The following is a 22,957-nucleotide window of genomic DNA, read 5'->3' as shown; positions in this document are numbered from 1 at the left end:
AAGGAAAAAAATGCAGAGAGAGGAGGGAAGAAAGAAGTTTTAGTGAAGAAACGAGAAATAAACTATGTGATACTAACAGAAACAGTGCAAGCAATTTGACTGTATGCACCGCGGCTGGGCTCTTGCCCATGACATTTAACTTCACAAGCTCTCCCAGCCATTACGCACCAAAGGATCATTAACGCAGCAGATGCACCAGACATACGTAGGAGCGTGTTAATATAGGACCTGATGTAAAAAACACCTGCTGGTTTGGCAGAGCTGCTCAGGAAAGATACATGTGGCTCATGTGATTCTGCAGTACTTACAAAGGTATCTGCACCACTCTCATCACACCACGTGTGATTTCCATTTGCCTTACTGGGAGCTTTGCACAATGACGACGTAACAGACACACCTGCAGTTCTGTGGAGCCAGCCCCATTTATAACAGCAGAGAAGCTGACATCTTAAACGTTCTCCTTTTTTTTAACCCCCATATGAAAATATGTAGGACATGGAGAGGAATTCTCTCTACATGCCTACACTCTGAGACCTTCTTCTTTACAATGGCAGAAGCTTTCATAAGGAATTGGGCTGATGCCACACAGCTAAGAGACACTTTTTGGAGATGTTTGCCATGTGGCCAGCCTTGTCCCAGTCCTGAAACCAGACCACTGTCATGAATGTGTGAAGCCTTAGAGGCACTGGTGTGCTTTCCCAGCACACTGCCGGGCTGGTATCTGGTGATGCAGCAGTATCATGGGGCTGTTTCCAGGGGCATTGCAGGGACACGGGGCTCTGACTCACACACAGCCAACAAACAGCTGCTGTGACTTCAGATATCACTGCCCCACAGCTGTCTGTGCGGGCTCTGCAGGAGGTTGGAGGGAGGCCTGGGCTCCGTACTGCCAGCTCAGGGCACGGCGGGATGCAGGGCAGGGCAGGGGCAGAGCTGGATATAGTGAACATTAGCTCTCCAGCTCATTGTGGCCCATTCCCCAAGGCCCTCAGCAAACAGGTTTCTGCTCTTTCCCTGCTGCTCCATGGGATTTTCTCCCCAGGTTCTGCCCATCCCTAACCCCTCCTTGCCCCACTGCCCTTGCTGGAGCTCCAGCATCTCCTTCTCCCTGCAGAGGCGGGCAGCGGGGATGCCACTGGCCCTAGCTATTATCCCAGACACAAAGCAGGGATGCAGAAAAAACTGTTCTTTTATTCCTCGTCTCTTTGCTTGCTTCTTGGAATTTAAAACCTTTCCTGCTCACCTTTCTCTTCTCAGATTTTCTTGTAGCCCAAAATAACTGCAGCGACACAACCCACCGCCTTGGATTTCATTCTCAGCCTCACAGTCGCCACTTTATTTTGCCTTTTCCCAGTTTCATGAAAGAACGCAGTCGCATGAATAACAGGATTATTTATCATCCTCTCCCTCCCCTTCCAGGATGACTTGCTGTTTATGGAAAGCACTCGAGTGCAGGAGAGATCGCGCTACAGTTAAACAGACAATGCTTAAAGGGCCATTGCCTACGCTTAGTTTAACAGAGCCTTTCTCACTGATTTCCAAGAAGGAAGGTGTTCTGCATCTCTGCTGCTGGGCACCACATCACAAATTGATGCTGGAAGGCAAACTAGTGCTACATTCAGTAGGATGGAGAAGATGACTCTGCACTTCAGTTTTTGTGAGAACTGAGAGATTTACTTTTGGTGTAAATGCGGCGCATGTCCCCTCGGTAGCCCAGCACCTCAGCATGTGCAAGAACATGCTCCTTGTACATGGAACAGTGGCTAGTAGGACCAAGCTAAGACATCCATAAGTGGCACAGCCAAGCGATGGGACCACTGTGTGCTTGGGAGAGCTCTACTGCTCCTGGAGAGCAGCGGGGTGGTACCAAAATTTGCCTGCAGGTGACAGATCGGTTGGGTTAGGAAGCAGCTGCTCCCATCTGCTCATCCACAACCTGCCCCGGTCACAAGATGGGCTGTTGGTCTTCACCACATCCCTCTGCATGTCCAACCATGTGCCTTGTGGCTACAGAGCTTCTGCAGCTCTTAGTGAGACACTGCATAAGCATTTAGTGCTGAGGGTGAGCACTGCAGAGCATTGAGTTCCCTGGGCAGTTCTGCTGAGCACTGCGTGCCACTGCACGGCCTTCTTGCTCTGCTCTGCTCACCACAGCCAGTGGGTCTGTGATGGCAGAGTGCCTCGAGAGGATGGAGGTGCTCAGAGAGGGTGGGCTTTGCGTGACACTGCAGTGAGCTGGAGATTTCATGCATGGCCCTTCCAACTGTGTGCATTCTCAGAGACCATGTGAGGACAAGGATGCTATATTTTTAGAAGACGAAAGAAGAAAATGAAAAGAAGAAAATGAAAAGAAAAACTGTACAGAGCTCTGCAGCACGGTTTCTTTTTTGCCTGTTTTCTTTTTCTTTAAAAAAAAAAAAAAAAAAAAACGCTTTCCATTTGCTCCTCTCCTTCTCCTCTATTAACTGGGTTTCTCTGACAAAAAGGGTCAGAAATTCAATTAGGAAAAATTCACAGCCATTGCAAACATCTGCAGTTCAAAATAAATTAGCAATTCCACTTGGGCAGCCTTCATACCTCCTGTGTCCTTTGGGCACGGCTGGGTCCTGCAGCCTCTGGTGTGCGCCGGGCTGAGAGCACGTGCATCACTCTTGTGAGTTTTTATTGTAAGGGAGGGAATCTCACAGGACAAATGTGTAATGTTGTAGAAGCAACAAGGTTGCATGGATACCAGAACACAAACGGAGCGGCCTGCACTTTGAGAATTTGAATTCTTGGGAGGAACAGCTATCTCACTGTGTTTGGATGGTGTTTGGATGGAGCTTAATAAAATGGACTGCTCCAAGCTAGGCCTCCACAGGCTTCCAAGCTACAAACAATGAAGAATAATATCACAATTTTATGGTAGTTAGCATGGCTGAGTTACATCCTGGATGGCCTCCACAGAATCCCTGTGACTGGCTTTGATTTGAGTCAGAAGAGAAGGGTTTTACACCCACATTGCTGAGGATAAATGCACACCATGCACGGGGCTCTGGAGATTGAGCCCACAGCATATTCCTGGCATTTACAACACATTTCAGTGTGGGATACCCTAAGCTGCACTGGTACAGTTACAGTTATTGAGCCGGATGGACTGAGCATTACTGACAAAGCACAGCCCATTTTTAATAGCTCTAACCACCAGGCAGACGAAATCTCCAACTTGCAGCAACTCCACCACCCCACTGGGGTGGGGAGTGGAGAACAACTGTACCTAATCCACCAAAATAGCGGGCTGTGTTGGTATGCAGGAGCCCTTGCTCAATGCCTAAGCATGGTATCTTGCTACCCAGGCTGGCAGGGCTGCTGGTCCCACTCAGCCTTGAAGGTGAAGCTCATGTCGCTCAGAACTGAACAGCTCGGTAGGAAGGGCAGGGGGAGTGTGCATCAGAGTGTTACTGACTGCCTTTGCTACAAAACCTGGGCATTTCTCCAGGGAGAGCTGGATCTATCCCTGCTGAAGTCAATGTGGGACAAGTGCAACAGCTTTATTGGACCCTGCCCCATTCACAGGACAGCAAACCCTCTCCAAAAATACTGCAGCTTCAAATGCCAAGGTGCACAGGTGGCACAGGCCATGGGCACCTCTCTCCTCACCTGCAGGGACACTGTGAAGTCTTTCTGAGTCTCTTCTCATCACCCTGCTTAGCTGAAACCTTGGAACAGATTTGCATCTCACTTCTATTTAAGAAAACTATCAACCATGAAAGCATCTGGAAAGTCACACCAAGAAAAGTTTCAAAGAAAACAAAGCCTGGCCAGAAAGACGGAGCTGGCATAAGGATCCAAAAGGAAGAGCTGGAAAAGGAGGAAACAGTCTTTGTGGTGCTGGAACAGCAGCTCTCCTGCTTGCTCTCCTTGCAGCTTTCCTGTTGCTGTTTCTGGGCCAGGTGTCAGGACAGAAGTGGTTTGCCTGCTGTCAGCACTCTGCTTTGTAAACCACCGCCTGTTCTGCACTGCACCTGTGACAGCTCTGTGCCTGTTCCTGAAGGCAGGTGGCAACTGAGAGGAGGGAAGAAAACCTTCCCGTGGCACGTGTCCCTTTGAACTCAGGCCAACAAAATGGTCAAAAGCAGAGAGAAACCTTCCAAAGTGGGTGAGCTTCCTGGGGTTATGGACTGAACTTATATCCCTGGCGTTGTCCTGCGAGGCACTGACGTGGTGTGGGTCTCAACTGCCGAGAGCATTTCTTGTGGTCTCTTTCCAGAGCCAGCACACTCGTGGCTCTCAGTCCATCGTCAGGTGATGTGATACAACCCCAGAGCACACCGAGCCCCACGCAGCCTCTGCAGTAAAGTAGGTTGCTCCTCCAAATCGACCCAGCCCTCAACCCAAACGCTGCAGAAACGGGAACGTCTCTCCCTGCCACGGTGTGCCCTGACTTCCCACCTGCCTGTGCTCACAGCCACTGCTCCTTGCTCTGAGACACCAGTTGGTCCCACACAGCTGGAGCTCCTCATGCCTCTAAAAGCCTGCATGGACTGAATGGAGCTCAGCAGGCGGTGCTGGGAGCCCAATGTGGGGCACCCTGCCCTCGTGCGTCACCGCTCGCAGAACACACGGCTGCTGCTGATGGAGCTGCATTTCGTGTCAAGGAGCGCCCGCATTCCTTCCCCCAAACCAAGCGCTGTGCAAACCCTAGAAATCCTCCCTCAGCACTCTGTCATAGTGTAATTCCATTATAATTCCTGACATTTGAGGGGCTTCTAGCAGCGTGTGCTTCAAATGAGACAAATGAGACATCTTGCTTGCTGTTTCCAGATAAATAAAGAAGTGCAAAACATGATTTTCTGACGCTCTGTTCTTTGTATGGATTTTCTTTTCAGCCTATAAATACCACCCCGTGGTTACAGGTATTATGCAAAAAAGGAACCTTCATGTTTGGTGCACACGTGTTCCATAGACTAGCTGACTGCAAGAAGGTGACATGCAGAAGTCAGGACTGGTTTTTGTGATGATTTTGCACTCCTGTGAGGACTCGGACTTCCATGGCACAAAGTCTGCACTTGTCTCTGAAACAAAAGGGAAGGAGATGGTGTGTTTCATAATCAGACAGACAGCCCAAATATAAATCCGCCTGCAGATCCTGTGTGAATTTTATTTGTGTTCCCTGCTCCTTGGTCCTTTGGGATCCTACATATCTTGCATTATTATCAAATATTTGCAACAATCCATATGAACAGCCTGATGTTAAAAGCTACTCTTAGTGTAACTGGACCCGGAGGAGAGATGCTTATCTGAGCTCTGCAATGACAGATTCAGAAGAGCCGCCGATGCAGTATGCTTCTCATCAAGAGAGGGAAGAGCTGGAAAAACCAAAACTGCATCGATTTTTTTAACAACATCACGTAAGAGTGATCTCTATGGCTTTCATAGAGGAGTACCACCAGAGAGGGCTCCAGCACTGCTGACCCCAGGCACATCGCCCAGTGGAAGAAGGAAAGAGAGGAGCACACAAATGCTCGGTGCCAGACTCTATTTCCCCGTTTGGTTATTATTGCTTTTATGACATCACAGACCGTAAGAGCTGTCGCTTTAGCTCAAAGAACTGATAAGCGCAGAGCAGACATTCCTTTTTTTTTTTTTTTTTAGCCAAAGCCGTCGCTTTTTGCTCTGCGGTTCTGACCCCGTGCAGGAGGTGGGGGCGGCCGGGGAGCCCCGCAGCGCCCGGCTGGGGCACCCCGAGCTCCTCATTTTATTTTTCAGAAGGCATTTGAGAATGGCTCCACAGTGGCTCGGCGTTTTCCTTTTTTTTTTTTTTTTTTTTTTTTTTTTTTTGAAAAAAAAAGAAAAAGAAAAAGAAAGAAAACAACATTCTCCTTCCTCAACGTTCTCTCAACATTCTCCTTTCTCAAGTGCTTCCAAATCTTTTACATCTCTTTCCCTTTCCAACCCCCACCTTTTTCTTTCCCCCGTTGTGGTCCTGCAGACCACCCTGTAAGCCTACATGACATCACGAGGGAGAATTAAACGTACTTGAAAGGCCACTTCTGTTTTGGTGGGAACTTCTATGCAATTGCAAAGTGCCCATTAAAGCACAGGTTGTTTCCTAGAAGCATGTCCAAGCAGCAGCGCGCAGAGCCCTCCAGGGCTTCTAGAAAGCATTCGCTTTTGAAATGCTGAAGGAAATTCAGAGATGAAAGGATAAGTCTCCCTGGCTGTGCATTTACAGTCTATTGTCTTCCATGAAGGATAGTATCACTCCTCAGTTGTGTTATTGCAGTTAATCCACTTAAATGCTATTGGATTTTCAGATGAGCTGAATTCTTTGCATCTGCTATTAAGATGCTTTGTTTAGATGAGAAAGGGCCGTTATTTAAATCACAATGAGTTCAGGGAGATGTCAGGGAGCAGCAGCACCTTGTGCCAATCTGCGCCGGGAGAACGGGGGGCATCGGCGCTCCGGGAGGGCGGAGGATGCGAGAGAGGAGCGGAGCCGCCCCGCCCGCTGCTGGGGGCGCAGCGGTTCCGCGGCCGCGGTGGGGAGCCCCGCACTCGCGTATGGCGCAGCCGCTGCCGCAGGGCGCCCGCTGCCTTTCGCTCTTATTTGGTTTTGGGGGGAGTGCTTTCTCCTTTGCAACGAAGGCTACGCTGCGAAAATAATTATATATATGTGTAGAGAGAGAGAGAACCCAACCCCAATCCACTGCCACCCTGCCCCTCCCCTTCTGCCAAAGGCGAGCCTCCCCCAATTAAAAAAAATAAAAATAACCCCAAGACCTCCGCGATCATGGCGATCTCTTCCGCCTTATATAAAAGGCAGCGGGGGCACAAGGTGGATCCCGTCAGGTTACGGCGGCTGTTGCGCAGCAGCTCCCCCGCCCCGGTGCCGCAGAGAGCCCCGCAACCCCCAGCACTGCTCCGGCTCCTCATTTTTTTCTCTTTCCCCCTCCTTCCCCCCCCCCTCTCCTTTTGCATGTGGGCAGACCCCTCTCGCAGGGCTGCAGCTGCTGGCGGCCCCCACGCCACGACTTGTTGTTGGTGGGGTTGGTGAGGAGTACCGGGGAGGAGGGGCGGGGGAGGCGCCTGGCAGCGCGCAGCGCTAAATGCCGCTCCGGCGGCCGCACGCTGCAGACAGGCCCGGCTGCTGCGAGCTCGGAGTGCGCCCTCCGCCCGGAGTTGCAGTTCGTCTCCGCTCCCCGTGGGATTTAAATCTTCTTGCGTAGAGACAGATATATATATATATGTATATATATAATTTTTTTTTCCTTCCTTCCTCCTCCTTTATTTTTCTTTTTTCTTTTTTTTTTTTTCTCCCGTGCAAAGTGAGGAAGGAACTGCACCAAGGCAGCCCTCGAGATCTCGCAATATTGCTCCGATTTATCGCTGCTGTTATTCATTAATTCCATTTTTTTAACCTCAACCCCGAGCGGATCGTTCTCAAAGAGAGAAGCGTTTCGATCCGTATCAGTAATTTTATTTTTCGCCCTTTTTGCGAGGAAAAAAAGCGGGGAGAGGGTGCAGGGCGGCCCGGCGGGGCGGGGGGAGACGCCGGCAAATCCAGAGCTCCGGCGGTCCCGGCGCGGAGCGGCCGCGGGGGGAGGCGGGACCCAGCGCCGCCCGCCAGGGGGGCGAGCCGCCCCACACAGGTGATGGGCGTTTCGGCTGCGCTCCGGATCGACTCCTTGGGTTTCACTTTGGTCTGATCTAAGCAAATATGCAGAAGTACCGGCTGGTCTAGTCCTAAGAGCCAAGAGGAGCGAGCGAGAGCGGCAGAAAGGAGAGCGGCCGCGCTCCCGTTGGAGGGGAACGTACAAACAGCGGCAGCGCCGTAATTCCAGCACCGCCGCCCCGAGGCAGCCCCGAGCCACCCTGGATGCGGAGGACCCCCGAAGCCACCCTGCTGCCTTTCCCCTGAGGGATGGTACTGAATTTCTGCGCGGCAGGAGCCGGCCTGCAGCTCCTCTCCATCAGCGTTGCCTTCCCTCCGTATCTAAAGTGCACTAGACCGCGATGAGGACCTGGGCTTGCGTTTTGCTGATAGGTTTTGGCTACCTGTCCTTTACCTCCTGCGAGGTAGGTGCGAGAGCTTCGCCGCGTTCTCGGTGCCCCGGGGACGCCGCAGCCGGGGCTCGGGGCGGGGAAGGGCTGCGGCTGTGCCCACCTGGGACCCGCGGGCATCTCCGCGCCTCGGCCCGGCCGGAGGCACCCGCCCAGCCCCGCGAGGCAAAAAAGCAAGTTGCCATTTCGTGCGTGCCATCGGCACGGGGAATGACCGTGCATTCCGCTCCGGGGCTGTTGGCTGCGCTTGAAAAAAAATAATATAGATATATATGCGTACCCACATGTTTATAGGATATATAATAAAGAGATTCACGCCCCCCGGGTACAAACGGGCTGCGGTTATTTGCAAACAGAGCGGGAGCGGAGCCGCCCGGCAGCGGCCGCCCCCGCGGCGCACAGCGCAGCGCGCAGCCCCCGCGGCACCGGCAGCGCTGCGGGAACGGCACGAGCGGGGTGCGGGCACGGGTTGGGTGCGGACCCCGAGCTGAACGCAGACCGGGGGGTGAGGCCCGGGGGGGGCCGATCGGTGGGGCCGCGTCCCGGGCTTCGCTACAGGTGCCGTCGGGCGGGGGCTGCGCGCCGCTCGGCGCTGCGGGGCGACTCCAACTTTCCCCGGCCCCGGGGCTGCGGTAGCCCTCCCCGCTCCGGTAGAGCCGGGGCCGCCGCGAACTTTCAGCCCGTTCGGGCAAACTTCGGCGGGCGGCTCTGCGGGTGGGCTCCCAGCGGGGGCGGGGGGGCTCGGGGAGAAGTGGCGCGGCTCCGGCGGACACCGAGCCCGGCAGCCCGGAGCCCAACCGCGCCGAGGTGCCCGGCTGAGCCGTGGCGCAGCCCCGCGGGTGCGCTCCGGCAGGCGGCGGAGCCGGGGGCGAATCTTTTCCTCGCTCGATCCAAACGCGCCCCGCGGCACCCCGCGCCCTCTTGGAACTCCCGTGCCCATCCCCCGGCCGCGGAGCGCCGCGCGGGGCTGCGCGCTGACCCGCGGTGTGTGTGTGTGTGTGTCTTTGAAGGAGGCCGAGATCCCGCAGGAGCTGATCGAGCGGCTGGCGCACAGCGAGATCCACAGCATCCGCGACTTGCAGCGCCTCCTGGAGATTGACTCCGTAGGTAAATTAGTCCCGTCCTCCTTCCTTCCGCGCCGGCGGCCGCCGCCGCCCCGGGGGGAGGCACCGCTCCGCGCCCCGCACCGCTCCGCTCCGCGCGGGGAGCTGTGCTGCCGAGGGAGGCGGCGGCCACGGGGCCGCTCGGGAGTTCAAACTTCGTGGGGTTCGGGGTGGAGGGGGACCCGGTGACCCTCAGTGCTTTCAGAGCTCTCCGTCTCTCGGCGGAGAAGAATTTCCGTAAGGGTGCTGTTGTTCTTGCATTGCTCTGTTATCTTTAAACTACTGTCCTAGAGGTATTTAAAATATTTGAAACAATATTTATGAATGAAGTAATGTCTCTTCAAGTGCTGGGCTTTATTAAAAGGAAAATAAACTGTCCGCACTGATTTTGAGCAGGAACCTGTGCGTGGAGCTCACCCTGACAAACACACTTTCCCCAAAAGAAAATAGCGCGGGGTTATTTTCTGCATCATTAGGCATGCAAATGGGTGTAGTGAGAACGTGCAGTTCAAACAGATCGTTGCAGCAGTAAATCAGACGGAGCAGCACAGGATTGCCGGCTGGCTTATCGTTGGTTTCACTGGATGCACTTTGCTCCTGGTGATTTCGTGCCTTAGTTGTGAGAGGATAAACCCGACGCCTTTGATGTGCCCAAGGGAAACCCGCATCGCTCTGAGGAGCAAACATGGAGAGAAATGAATGAGTTCTTGCTTGCATTGGTACGGGGCCATCTCTTTCTAAACCATATGCTGTGTGTTTTTGTAAGGGCTGTGCCAGGTTCAGTCACCTTCATTCAGAGTTGCAGGATCCTTCTAGAGTGCAACTCATCGCCTTTTGGTGTAGTGCTGCATTAAGGAGCAGGAGGACAGCACACTCAGAAGGTGTCTTACAGACATAGCTTTCAATTTTCATGTAATTAGGGGGCAGAGTTTCCCATTATACTGAAAATGAGAGTATTTCTTTCTTGCGCAATACTTTACCATAGAGACCAATTAGTAATTACCAGATCTGTTGGCATTGCTTTAATATTTTTGGAGAGCGGCGCTCCATCATCGGTGCAATTAAAGAAGCTTTCACAGCGGAGGAGGGGGATGCAGTGCATATCTCCCCACTGAATGCTGCTTTGGACCAGACAAGTGTGCTACTGCTGAAATCAGAGGAGGGCCGTGCTGCAGAAGGGCTGGAGCTGAGCGCTGGGATTTTGGAATGCCGTGTTTGAGTCAGTGCTCTGTAGCTACCAGAGTACATCTGCGTTTTCAGATAGGCCGTGCTTCATTTTTAAAGGAGAGCAAAAGTTCACAGGGCTCCATTGAGACAAGCAGACAAGTGGTGGCGGGAGCTGAATCCATCAGTGCGTGTAGCAGGGGAGAGAAATGTATTTCAGAAAAGAATTATTTACCTCGTGGCAAATATTAACCAGAGGATGTGTGACCAAAAACTGAAGAGGTCAGCCGCGAGTTTACAGCTTCGTTCTGCTGTTTCCATGCAATGTGTCAATTTAGAAACCATTGGAGAAACGAGGCATACATATTTCACTATTTCAATGTGAAATGGTAATGCCTTAAGACATGAACTCAAAACAATATTAAAAAATAAAATATTCGGCCTTTCAGCCTGTGCCTGCTCCGTTTGCACACATGCTGAGCTGCATAGGCAGGGTTGGATCTCCACAGGCAGTCGCTGCTCCTTCCTACCTGCCTGTATGCTTTCTGGGCACGGTCTTTGCTGCTGTGAGTAATGCCTACTGAGGGGTTATCAGAGTGACTAATCCAACGTTGGAATTACTGTGTTTTCTTCAGCTAACAGGATTGGGCCTGTTTACTGTCTGTAATACAGGCTTGGCTTAGCAGATCAGCTGTGTTTTGAATGCTGTTGGTGAGATGATCTTTCTGAAATACGTGTGTTTCTTTAGGGCTGTCGTTGCATTTAGGGAAGGGCTGGTTTGGTGAGGGCCTGTGCAGTAGCTGTATTTCTCTCCTATGGCGTGTACTGATTTGACTTAAGGAACAGAATTAAACACTCTAGTGAATATCTTCTCCTTCGTTTCAGTGCATGGTGCTGCCAGCCCTTCTCATTGTGAGTAGCCCTGTTTAAACTCAGTGGGTGGACTTGAGAATTAAGAATGATCTTCTACGGAAAGAGTTTGCAGGATGGGGCATGCACGCAGAAAATGTCTGATATTATTGAGTAACAAGGCAGAATCTTGCGGAAAACGAAGGAAGAAGAGTCGTTTTCTTTCCTGCCATGCAAAGCATGCATTTTTAATTGGGAAAGTAAGTTTTGTAAGTCAGAGTGGGCAGGTTTTTCTTGTATTCTGACAGATTTGGTCGCTATATTGTAGCGCAGAGATGACTGATAACCCCCTTCATAAAATTAGAAACGACACCCCCAGACCATCTGTCGTATTACTTAAAGAAAAACACTACCCAACATGGAGCTTATCATTGTTTTCATAAAAAGACAATCCAGGCCAGTTTGTCAGAGCCTGGTGCTGCATGTCCGATCCGAGGAGAAACCCCTGCAAAGGCAGCATGAAAACGCTGCATTCACATCAGAAAACAGCCTTGTATGTTAAGATAACATTGGGATCTGAGTCAGTGCTGGGCGTTCGTTGGCATGATGGAGAGCAGAAGCTGACCTTATTTAAAACAGAAAGCACACGCGATCCCAGGAAGTAGGCAGCTGCAGCGTGCAGAGTTCAGATTTACTACTAGCAGTCTAACTCACCAAAACGGGGGCATTTCCTACATTCCGCCTCTGAAAGCTCTCCTTGGCTTTGCAGCGTGGTTTCTCTCCTCGCGCTTCACCTCTCCCATCTGTCCTGTGGGAGGCAGAGCTCATTTCATCACCTCTTATGTTTGCCTCCCGCTGGGAACAGACTTCCCCAGTCGTCTCCCTGCTTGGGGAAGCTGGGCTGAGTGTGTTTCACTGCATGGTTTAAGGGCATCAACCGCAGGGTCAGCTTAGGCCACGGGAATGGGGCGGCCCGTGAGTAAGAACTAGCAGAGCAGCTTTGCGCTGATGGAGGAACTTCTAAACGAACAGTTTGTGGGCTGCGTCCCAGTGCTCAGTCTATTGGAAAACCTTCTGTTGACTTTGTGGCTTTTGGGGTGGTGCACCAATTAGAGATGTTACAATGTGCTGTTAGCTTGCCTTGCACCTCTTAAGCATGTTAGAGGCGGGCATCTGCCTCCTACACCCTCTGCTTTTCTGAGGCAGGTGGAGAATGCTCCTCTTCCCTTACAGTTGGTAGATCCATCTAAGAAGAGGGAAGAAAAACCCTAAACAAAACAGGACCTTGCAGGCTGCTACTTATATTTCCTTTAATAGATCAAAGTTGAAAACTTAATGACCTCTATTTCTGCATTTGAATATCAGGAGGGCTTATTTTGCATCAGTCAGAAAGGAGATCAAACAGATTGACGTTGCCTTGGGCTTTCTGGCTCTAGGACCGATTTGTAAGACAGACCATTTCACTTTATTGTACCTTACACCAAATTCCTGGAAGCAGGGAGACTGAGAATTTCCCCAGCTCCTGCAGTTGGTACTAGAAATCTTGGACCTACTCTTCTTGGATGTACATCCAAGTGACATCTAGAAGGGTTCGTGTTAGGGCTGCTTATGTTGGCGACTGTACCTCGCACATAAAGTTGCTCAGGAAGGAGATGGCAGTGTGAAAATATAAAATGACAAATAGAAAGTAACAGGAGTCTCAGGATGCTCTCCACTTGCTTTTTTTGGGAGAAGAGTAATCACGTATTGGCAGAATGTCGCAGGAGCTCTGTGATTTATACTCCATGACCTAGTGGAAAAATGCCAGCCTGACAAAAAAGAACAATTTCAGCTACACTAATGGATTGACCAAGGCTGATTGCAAGAGTTTTTCTACCCAGCATTGATATGTTGTCAGTACATGAAAGATTACAGAGAAATTTCTTGATCAGCTGCCATGAAAACATTTTTTTTTTATTATTAAAATGTTAAAAAAGAACTTAATTAATCTGGCACGGTGCAGCATCCTCCATCTTTGCTTAGTGACAAGCAGTGTTCAATTTCTAATCTAAGAACTGCCCATTCCTGAGCTTTCTGCTCTCAGGCTCTTTTTGTGAGGTGCTCAGCACCCATAAAACCTCATTTTCTTTGCTAAGAACTGGAAGGACCTTATCCTGCAACTTCAAGTCAATACATTGGTAGGAAAAGCTGATATAAATTAAGGTGTGGTTTGTTGAGGAATCTTTTTGGCAGGTTGTAGATTAGGCGTTGGGTTTCTTTAAAGTCAGACTGGAGAGAGTTATTTGTAATTACTCTAGCATCATTGTTTTAATGAAGTGCAATAAAATCTTCTGTCTGCCTGTTTAGCATGATATATGGAATCCAAAACTGTCTTTCTGATTTTTCAGTGCAGTGATTTTTCTTTGGACTTCATTGGGAAATGGAACTACTTCCAAATGCCAGTGGGGGTCAAGAGGAGAAGGAGTGCCTTTAGCATTACAGTGTTGTCTGACACCAACCATGTGCTCTGTAATGCTGTTTATTAAAGAAGGAAGAGCAGCATCACTGCTTTGGCGATAGAAATAATACAATTTGTGTTGCATAATGCATTGGGGTTTGACTGGAACTTGTTTGGCAGTTTGCTGTGCTAACGACTTAATTTTTTTTTTTTTTTAACCACCACAACGAGATGTGAACTTACAAAATGATATACATGCCTAAGATATGTAGTGAGACAGTGAGATACAGCATGAGCCAGAGGCCTTCTTCACCTTAGGAGTCGTCTTATAAGCAACACATGCTCCTCGACATGTCATCTTGCTTTATAAACATGATGATGGAATATGGCTAATTGCAGCTGAGTTGAGCAGTTAGATATAAGCACATGGCTAAACATATTGGTTAACTGATCATACTATTCCTTTAGTCTTACTCTTTTCTTTAAACAAGAAAGCAAGGAATCAGTCATGCTAAAAGGAAGCTATGGCAGCATGTTGAATAAAGGATTAGGACCTGTGGCTCAGGCTGGCATCATTGGCAGCTTCTCTTTTCAGCAAGATGGCTGTGCCCACTGAGCATTTAGGGTTAGCAGCATTAGTGTTGTGTTTAATCTTTTTTAAACTCTGTTTGAGTGTGCACAGAGATGCTTCTTGCTCTGAGCCTCGCTTGGATCTCGCACTGAGCAGTGTTCCTGCTGCTTTCTTTTGAGTATCACTTCATTGCCTCAAAGTGAGGGAGAGGCTGTGACAACCTGAACTTGCCAAAAAGGACGTCAGCATTAAGGTGTTGGGTGGCTGGGCGTTAGGAAGCAGAAAAAGGCTGGAGGAAGATCAGAACGGATCCTCATTTTGCATAACACCGTTTGGGGTCAAGTGGATGGCTCGCTGCCATTGGAATGGGATGCAGGAGACCTGGCTCCGTTCCCCAGCTCAGTTGCAAACTTCCTGTGGGACCTCAGACAAGCCATTCTGTTTACCCCACAGATGAGTTTTGTGGAGTATGGGGTGCAATAAAAGTAGAAATAAAATGCATTAGTCACTGGTATGTTACAAGACTGGGATTGCAAATAAGGCCCACAGTCAGCTAATCTGTTTGGTTCCAAAATTTCCCGCTGCAGTCAATGGGAAGCGAGTGCTCTGCATTGGTGGAAGGAACCTACTTATCTGGTAGATTGAAACTCTGGATTTCACACTGGCATATTTCAGACAAGGATCTGCTCTACTGATGAGGAAAAGCGGATTGATGGGGCTTCCTGGCCCTACTTTTTTGACTCCCATTTAATCTTGTTTCAGATACATACATTACTGTTTTCCAAATAGTGATACTATATGTTCAGGCTTAGAGCTCTTCTTAAGATGCTGGAGATACTTGTTTTCGTGTCTTAGCCAGCTCTGCAGATTGTTCCGTGAGTTGCATCTCTTTAGGGCAGGATTTCTTGGAGGAAAAAGGGAAGAAGCAGGTTTATGTGTAGGGCATGCTCTTATGAAGAGTGTTACTAATAAAGCAGAGGTTAAGCTACTTGCAGAGTCACAGGCAGCTGTGCATGCAAAGTGAACTGAAAGCAGGGAGCGTGACAGTGCAGAAGACGGAGGGATGTAGGCATTGCTCACATGGAGAGAGTGTAACTGAGTGCTATGTAAAAACCATTTACATTTTTTTTGGTGTATTTGGCCGTTTTCTTTGGAACTGGCAGCAAAACCTTGAAACTGTCCATTGACATTATGGAGGGCACTCTAAGAAGCAGAGTGCTAAATATCTTAGTTTGCTGTACTGAACTCTGCACGCAGTCCTCGGCGTGCTTACGTCTGCCTGACCCACTGTTTGCAGACTGTGCTTGCTGTTTTCAGAACCCCACTGCATGGGACGCGACCTGGACTGTTTCACTTAACAAAACCAAATAGTTGTAGCAGTTATTTTGTTGTTTTTGTAATGATAAATTAAATGCCAAGTTTTCAGTCTTTGCTTTTTCTCATGGCCCTTTAACCCATGTGGTAGGCTTATTTAGGGAACAAGACGAGCCTGGATGCAGTCCCAGAGTTTGCAGTAGCTTCAGATGCCCCTCCAAAGGTTAGGATACTTCACAGGGGATTTGTTCTGCAACGGAGAGGCTAAAAGGAAAGCCACGCTAGTTATTTGTGCTTTTGATTCTGTCCTGGTACAGTCGTGGAAACCAAGCTAGAGAAAATGTACAGAGGCAGCATTGTTGCTGCTGGGTGTGTAGCACTGTTTTCTACTGTAGCCTCATGCCAGAGTTCACAAAACTTCTCATAAGAAACATTTCCTATGAAATACTGCTGATCTTATTTCTACACCTTTCCAGTAAGAGAAGTTTTACTATGCCTTTCAGATAACAAGTGCATGTGTTTTGCTTTAGGTACAGTTCTGTATCACAGAGTGCGTGCTGTTTTAGGGGGCTTTCAGTAGAACGGGTGTTAAAATTATGCTGTGCGTGCTTATAGGTGGCGTTTCATGTCTATGTCTTCCCTGCCTTATACCCTTGTGTTGATAGGAATTACATTTGATTAACTGCAGCACAATTTGGACAATTTGTTTTATATGTATGGAACAGCTCTGTTAGCAACATTCCTGCTAATAACACTGCTGAGGTTTAATACTTTGTTTCCTCTTCCAGGATATGATGATGTTTCAGAGACAAACTTGAGGTCTTATAGTGTTCATTCTGCTAAACATGTGCAAGAGAACCGTCCTGTGCCCATTCGCAGAAAAAGAAGCATTGGTAAGAAACAAGCTATTTGTACTCGGGGAGGAAGAACAGAGGGGTGTTTTTGGTCAGCCAAGCAGTGCGTTTCACTGGAAGAATGGGATGTGCACAAAAAGGAAAAAAGGCCATTTCTAGCTTCTGCTTTTCTGTTTGCACAAAACGAGCTGTTGCCCCAGAATCTGTCTTGTGGAGGTTGTCCGTAGCAGACAGACGAGCACGAATTCTTTACATTCACTTTCTTGTTGCAGCATGTTACAAAGCTAGACCTTGGTTAGAAAACGCTGTGATATTCAATGTATAATTCATAGTGTGGGGAACAACTACAGCCGTTTGCTTTAAAAAAAAACATCAACAGTTGGTAGAGTTTTCAGTACAGAAGCTCCACAAAAGGAAACAGCTTGACTCTTTATTCAAAAGGAAAAAACAGTTTATCCGAAAAATTAAAAGCCATTGATGGAAACACTGGGACATTCATTTCGTCGTTGTGTTGAGCACCAGGCATGTTTACAGGGGATTTTTTTCTTATTAAACACTAATGAAGGCAATCCAGTAAAGCCCAGATCCCCCATTAAAGAGATGCTAAGGAATGTTAGAGCGGTTTTTGTAAGCAGCGCTTGTTCATCTGATTAGATCTGTTTGACCATCTTACTTGACGGTGGAAAGCATCCACGTTCTTATCTATTTAAGGTAATTCAGAGTCAGTATATTCTAACATGGAGCTGTGGTTGCCCGCAGTAGGTAGCACAGCATGCTGTTGGCATGGATTTGCAGTGTGAGTTGGCAAGATGCTCGTCACACTGAATGCCTCTGGAGAGCAGCGGTTCTGAAACAGTCTGCTGCACTTGGCACCTTGCTCTGCTAGGTGTTGGATACCTCCCCGTAGCAGTCAGTGGGAACTGTATATGCTCAATATCGTGTAGGAGTTGCCAGCTACCTTGCTATATTGGATCCTTTGATTTTGTCAAGTTCATGGCACTGGGGATTGAGAAGAAGAATTTTCACTCTGTTCAGATGACCAAAACGTACCTCTTTAAAAACCAGGCCTGGATTTTCATGTTACAGTGCAGGCCAAGCCTGAACTTCTTGTGCTTCAGGAGTAACTGAAGAAGTGCAGGCAGAATTACAGTTCCCTGCCCCGAATGACCCGAAGCTATCACTGCTTCCACTCAAAGGCAAAACATCCAAGCTGCCTTCAGAGAGCTGACCACCAAATGAGCTATCCCTGAGATTGCTATTATTTTCTGGACCGTTTTAAATTACCAGTTTGACTTCCTAGGCAGTCCCTAGGTTGAGAACGATGCGTGGTTTGGATTTCTCATGACAGCAATCACGCAGTGCAGTGGGACGGAGCCGAGGGTGTCCCTGCTTGTTGCAGGGAGTTGGACTAGATGACCTTCAAAGGTTCCTTTCAACTCAAACAATCTATGACTCTATGATTCCTCTTGTTCTAGTGCTCGTGTGGCTGAAGCTGCCAGCAACAAGCTCACCTTACCTGAACCTAGAAGTGAACTTGTTTAGCTGAAAATGACATGGCAGGTTCCTCAGTCATGCTACTCTTGTGGTTTTGCCTTGTTCAAAAATAACAAAAGAAAACCCAGTGTGCATAGAGCTTTCGATTAGAACAAAATGGCTGTTGCCTGCTGATGGCGTGTGGACCAGACTCCATATGAGGATGTTAAGGTTGTGGAAGTGGAAACTCAAGACTCAGAAGCTTCAAGCTGGCACGGGTTGTTTCCCAGCTCAGCCAATTTGAGTGTGATTAAAAATACCCGCAGTGCAGCTTCTGTGGCTGCATTTGGCAGGTATTGCATGTTGGTGTGATAATATATGTGTGCAGCGATTGCCCCAGTACTATAAAATAACAGCTGCTGTTCAGCAGTTGCTATGAGGCTGTATGGGAGGACTGGCTAAGGCAGGGAAGCCTCTTGCTGTCGCTTCTGAAGAGCCAGGATTGCCTTACCTAGTGATATATACTCCGAACTGTGCCGGGAGCTGGGCCTCTGTCATCATGCATTTTAGGGCTGGGTTTTCGGGAGCAAGTCCAGCTTTCCCCCAGGGCAGCACCCACAGTGCAGTGGTAGGCAAACAGTGCTCGGCACCGGCGTGTTGGGAAGTGCTGGCTGCTGAGAACTGTCTCACCCCGGGCTAAGGATGCCGCTCATAAATTGGCAGTGTGCGTTAGGTGGGTGCTCTGAGGTGAGAGCAGCTGTTCACCTGGAAGCGTGCATTTCTTCTGTTCACAGAGGAAGCCATCCCGGCTGTCTGCAAAACACGGACGGTGATATATGAGATACCTCGGAGTCAGATTGATCCCACCTCGGCCAACTTCCTGATATGGCCGCCGTGCGTGGAGGTGAAGCGCTGCACTGGCTGCTGCAACACCAGCAGTGTGAAATGCCAGCCCTCACGGATACATCACAGAAGTGTCAAGGTGAGCAGAGCGGGGCTGCAGAGCACTGAGAACCTCCTCGTAAGTGTAGGAACTTCAGGAGTCGTGGCTGTTCTGCGTGACCTGGATCTTTAATACCCATCCTCTTAGCAAGGGGGCTGGCTGCTATGCTCCTCTCTGTGTTGAGTGAGCCAAGGGCCTTTTCAAATGACACGATTGCTGGAAAATCTTGGGTTTGGATTTGGTTTCCACAGAGTTCCCTTCAGGTTTTTTCTTCTCTTAGTAATGAAAATAAAGTTGATTGTGTCTTTCCCATGATCTCGCAACTGTACGAATCTTACAGTTAAGAAGATAAAACGACTCAAGGGGCATTGGACTTAAAAATTAAAAACAAAAAACAAAATCTCAGTGTGGAATGCTGTTTTCTTAATTAAATATTATGCAGCCTAAATTGGGCTTTTATATTTGACAACATAACACTTTTGATCTGAAAAAAATGTGTTTCAAATTATCTTACCCCAGGGATAGAAGACTCAGCGGCTTCATGCTTTATTTACTCATTAGACAAAATCCCTGTTGCAATTTTCCAGTAAATACTATGTGAAATATTTCTTGTGTTCATTAGGCTTCACTCTGTTCTAATTTTTATCAGTGTTTAAACAAGTAATGTTGATTTACATCTGCATGTAGGAGATTAGACTTAGCACTTACACTGCTAAAGCTCTGAGTTCGTGTTGCTTTGAGTATTTTAAGAGCAGAATTTGTTTTTAAAAAAAAAGAAAAAAAAGAAAGAAACCAACCCACATTCTTGAACATAAAATTGCCCAGTACAACACTCTGATCTTTCTACTTGGAATGGATTTCTTCTTGAGGAAGGTGCTGTTAACCCACGTAGCGCTGTATGTTGTAAACACAAAGTGTGGCATCTGGGTCAATGCAGAGTTTTTCATACACACAGGCAGGCATCTGAGCAGGTTTTCTTTTCTGAGCATCTGAAAAATGTTTTCGCATCCAGATAAGCTGGAGAAACGTCCGAAGAGATTTCCTCACTTCTTACGAAAGCAATTATATTCTGCGCTTGCTTGCTGCTTGTCCTGTGTGGGGGCTTTGCAGCAACAATGAAAAATGAGGAAAAAATTGGAATCCTATCTAAGAGCTGAGTGCAAACCAAAGAAGTTGGAGCGTTACAGTTGTAATAGGAGCTGAACAGCTAAGTGCTTCAGTGTTGTGTCTAGTGCTGTTACTTTGGGGTTTGGTTCAGCTTCCAATTAATTTTGTGTCGCAACTAATAGGTATGAAGCAGTTGGAGATGGCCAGCAAAGAGTTGTCCTGTGTACTGTGAACTGTGTTGGTGTTTGTGGTAGGGCTGAGTAGCCGTGTTCTTGTGACCTGTCCCTGCAGTGCATGGGGGAGAGAGACTGTGCAGTCCTCAGTTGCTCAGGGACCCCAGGGGCTCTCTAGAAGCCTCAAGGATGCAGCCTGTAACTGGCAGCACCTTAGTGGGATCTCACTGCTGGGGCTGCTTCCCAGCATGCAGAATCTTGCACTCAGTGCTCTGATAATGCTTTGAGTGCTTTTAGATTTGCGTTCATTTTAATAGGGCGCAAGCTAAAAGTAGTCTGAGCTGAGCAGCTGCTCTTTGTGGCTGTGTAAATATATTGCCACCAGCGATATCAATATACGTCAGTCAGCTTTGGAGGACATTTTTTTTCCCCCCAAAACTCCAAGGCTGCTCCAAATAGTCATTAAGTAGAAGGGGGAGGGGAGGGGGTAGACAAGAGGTCAAGCAGGAACAGGATGTTCATTGTAAAGGTTGTAGGCTGACCCCACTGTCACACCAGAAATCTCTGAACAGGATCCATATTTATGCCCTCCAGAGTCATATCCTCTTGTAGCTTTGATATAATTGATGGTTTTATGAGCTTTTTGTCAATCTGACGTTCTGAGCTGAATGTCTGCTCATGCCATTAAGTAGCTGGCCCAGAGTAAGGGTCGCTGGAAAGGTAGGGGGAGAGTTCTTGGAGAGCCTCTCAGCTGTTCTGCAATGTGGTTGGAAAGCTGTCTTGTATTTTCCCCTGATGTCAGACTGTATAAAAGCCCTCTTTTGATTAAACATTGAAAAGGCTTTCCCCACTTCCTCTTCATTGACAAGGTAGTGAGATCATAGCTGGCCCATTCACACTAGAGAAATGTTCACCCAGAAAGGTCAGCAAGTGGGTTTGCATCATCTAACAGGCTAAAGCAGAGGGTGTTTTCTTTGTTTTACTGAGGGCCTCTGTATTCAAGGTTAAGAGACAGCTGAAGCAGTGTGAGAGGAGCAGCGGAGGGGCTTGTACTGGGGCATTCCTTTCTTGGGGACACGACTTAAAGGCTATAAGGTTTCAGAATGTCCTCACTTTGCCTTCACAGAGCCATGTTCAGGTGCCCAGCATATTGCTACTGGGCTCATGGAACTGGAGCTGCAGGGAGACCGCAAGCCAGGGGTGTTGGTGACGTGGGTTGGTGAGATGAAGTACCCAGCTGGGAGTTGCCCTTTGATAGGAAGAAATAAGTTGCAGTTCTATCCTTCTGATAGAGAAATGGTAACAAGGATTGGTGAGCAGGGGTGTTGTTATCTGTGACAGATGTATTTCTTCTTCTGTCTGCAAAAGCATTTCAGTAACATCTGCAGATTCGGTTGCTTCTGCACAGTGAGATCACATATTTACCAAGCACAGAACTGCAATTTATTTGGGGGGGTTTCTGAACTGAGTCTTGCCAGGATGTTTCTTGTAATATTCAGCACAATTATTATTCACATTTTTCGTCAGAGTGGCAGAAAACAGTTAATATTGCAGAGCAAATCCTGCTTACAATGATGAGTAGCCAAGCTGAGTATTACTGTTGTTTGCAGCAATGCTCATTTCTAAACACAGAAATGACATAAATCACCTCAGCTCTGCCTTCTGCTTTTCCTTGGGCCATAGCCATAACAACTTCAGCCATTTCTGAGTATTCAGCACTGAGCTGATGTATGTTCATACAGTAAATTAATACAGGGGAAAGGGAGCTGGAGAGAAGGGATGCTGCTCCTCAGCTGTCGCTTGGGTGCTGCTGAGAGTTTGTGAAGAGAAGGACAAAAACACAGGAGGTATTCAGCAGAGCTGCCCAGCACCCAGTGGTGTGTGCATGTGAAATGGCTGTGTGTCGTGTCTGCAGCCTTAAGGACGTTTTTCCTCAGTGACCCCTTCTATCAGTAGGGTAAGCAGCACTTTGATTTTAGCTGTGACCTAACAGAAGATTACTGCTGGTGGCAGGCAGGACCAGCTGACAGGGAGACCGAAGGTCAGTTTAGGAATGGAAGAAACAGGGGAAGCCCCAGTCCAAATAAAGCGAAGCGTTCTAGCATCTTCCCAACATGCCCCACAGCAATCTCAGCCTCTCATGCCTTTGGGGACTGCATTCCCAGCGTCCCGCTGCCACGACACGGTGACAGGGCTGCCCTGCCTGGGCTTCCCTCATTCCCACAGCAGTGGTAGCACCCAGGGCCTCGCTCTGTGCAAGGAGAGCAATCCCCGAGTGTCCACGCACAGAGCTTCCCTTGGCGATTGGACTGGCGGAGTGCCCTGCAAATGGAGTTTTAATGTGAGTGGCAGCCAGACTGTGGGGCGGCCTGCCTCCGTGCATGGGGCAGCGTTGCTCAGCTGGCAGCATGTCTCCTGGTGGGCACCATGCCCATCCTGCCATCCCTGGAGCATGCAGGGACTTGGCAGGTCCCTGCTGAGCCCCTCCAGTGCCTTTATGCCCTGTAGGCCTCTGTCTTCCTTGCAGACTGAGGGCGGTAAAGAAGGAGTTGTATGGGAGAAATGGTTAATCCTAAGATGTGCCCTCAGTCTGTCATTTTTTATTTTTTTTCCCATCCTGTATTTAGCCGTCAGCTTCATGAGCTTTGCTGCTCTGTGTGTTGTGAGGAAGTTTCCACGCTGAGATTTCCATGCAAGTTCCATCCCGTGGTAACTGTCAGCTGTGTGCTAGGGCAGTTCTGGATGCTGTGCTTGCAGTGCTGTTTTCATCCCACTGTTACTCCCTGATCTCTCTCCTGCAGGAGCTCTAGGAGAGGTGTTTCCATGACGTTTCATAAGGCCACATATGTTTTTCAGGTTTTATTTTCATTTTGACCTAACCACCACACCGTACTGTAGAATGGTACACAGGCTCTGCTGTGAATCA

General features: G+C 48.7%; 1 protein-coding gene and 1 long non-coding RNA gene across 10 annotated transcripts in view; one reads left to right on the top strand and one right to left on the bottom strand.

Moving 5' to 3' along the window:
• Positions 1 to 1,398: 1,398 nt before the first annotated feature.
• On the bottom strand, positions 1,399 to 6,921 carry LOC146543223 (uncharacterized). Its single transcript, XR_014886731.1, has 3 exons — positions 6,763 to 6,921; positions 6,019 to 6,161; positions 1,399 to 5,054 (listed from the first exon to the last, which is right to left on the bottom strand). It is a non-coding gene; the product is annotated as an uncharacterized LOC146543223 (long non-coding RNA).
• A 166-nt stretch (positions 6,922 to 7,087) lies between these two features.
• The window catches only part of PDGFA (platelet derived growth factor subunit A), a 33,441-nt gene continuing 17,571 nt past the window's right edge, over positions 7,088 to 22,957 (top strand). For 4 of the 9 annotated variants that reach the window (XR_014886730.1, XR_014886727.1, XR_014886728.1 and 1 more), the window contains exons 1-4: positions 7,090 to 8,058; positions 9,054 to 9,150; positions 16,270 to 16,374; positions 18,603 to 18,790. Coding sequence is in view for 3 of the 9 variants with exons in the window: in XM_085237192.1 (XP_085093318.1) it covers positions 7,996 to 8,058; positions 9,054 to 9,150; positions 16,270 to 16,374; positions 18,603 to 18,790 (453 nt within the window). In the remaining 6 variants the exon portion in view is untranslated. Of the gene's footprint in view, positions 8,059 to 9,053; positions 9,151 to 16,269; positions 16,375 to 18,602; positions 18,791 to 22,957 lie in introns of all 9 variants that reach the window. The other 5 variants (XR_014886726.1, XR_014886725.1, XM_085237192.1 and 2 more) reach the window with 2 other exon arrangements.

The sequence above is a fragment of the Meleagris gallopavo genome, chromosome 16 (genome assembly GCF_905368555.1).
Source record: "Meleagris gallopavo chromosome 16, MGAL_WU_HG_1.1, whole genome shotgun sequence".
In the NCBI taxonomy this organism is placed as follows: Eukaryota; Metazoa; Chordata; class Aves; order Galliformes; family Phasianidae; genus Meleagris; species Meleagris gallopavo.
This window is presented reverse-complemented; position numbering and strand designations above follow the sequence as displayed.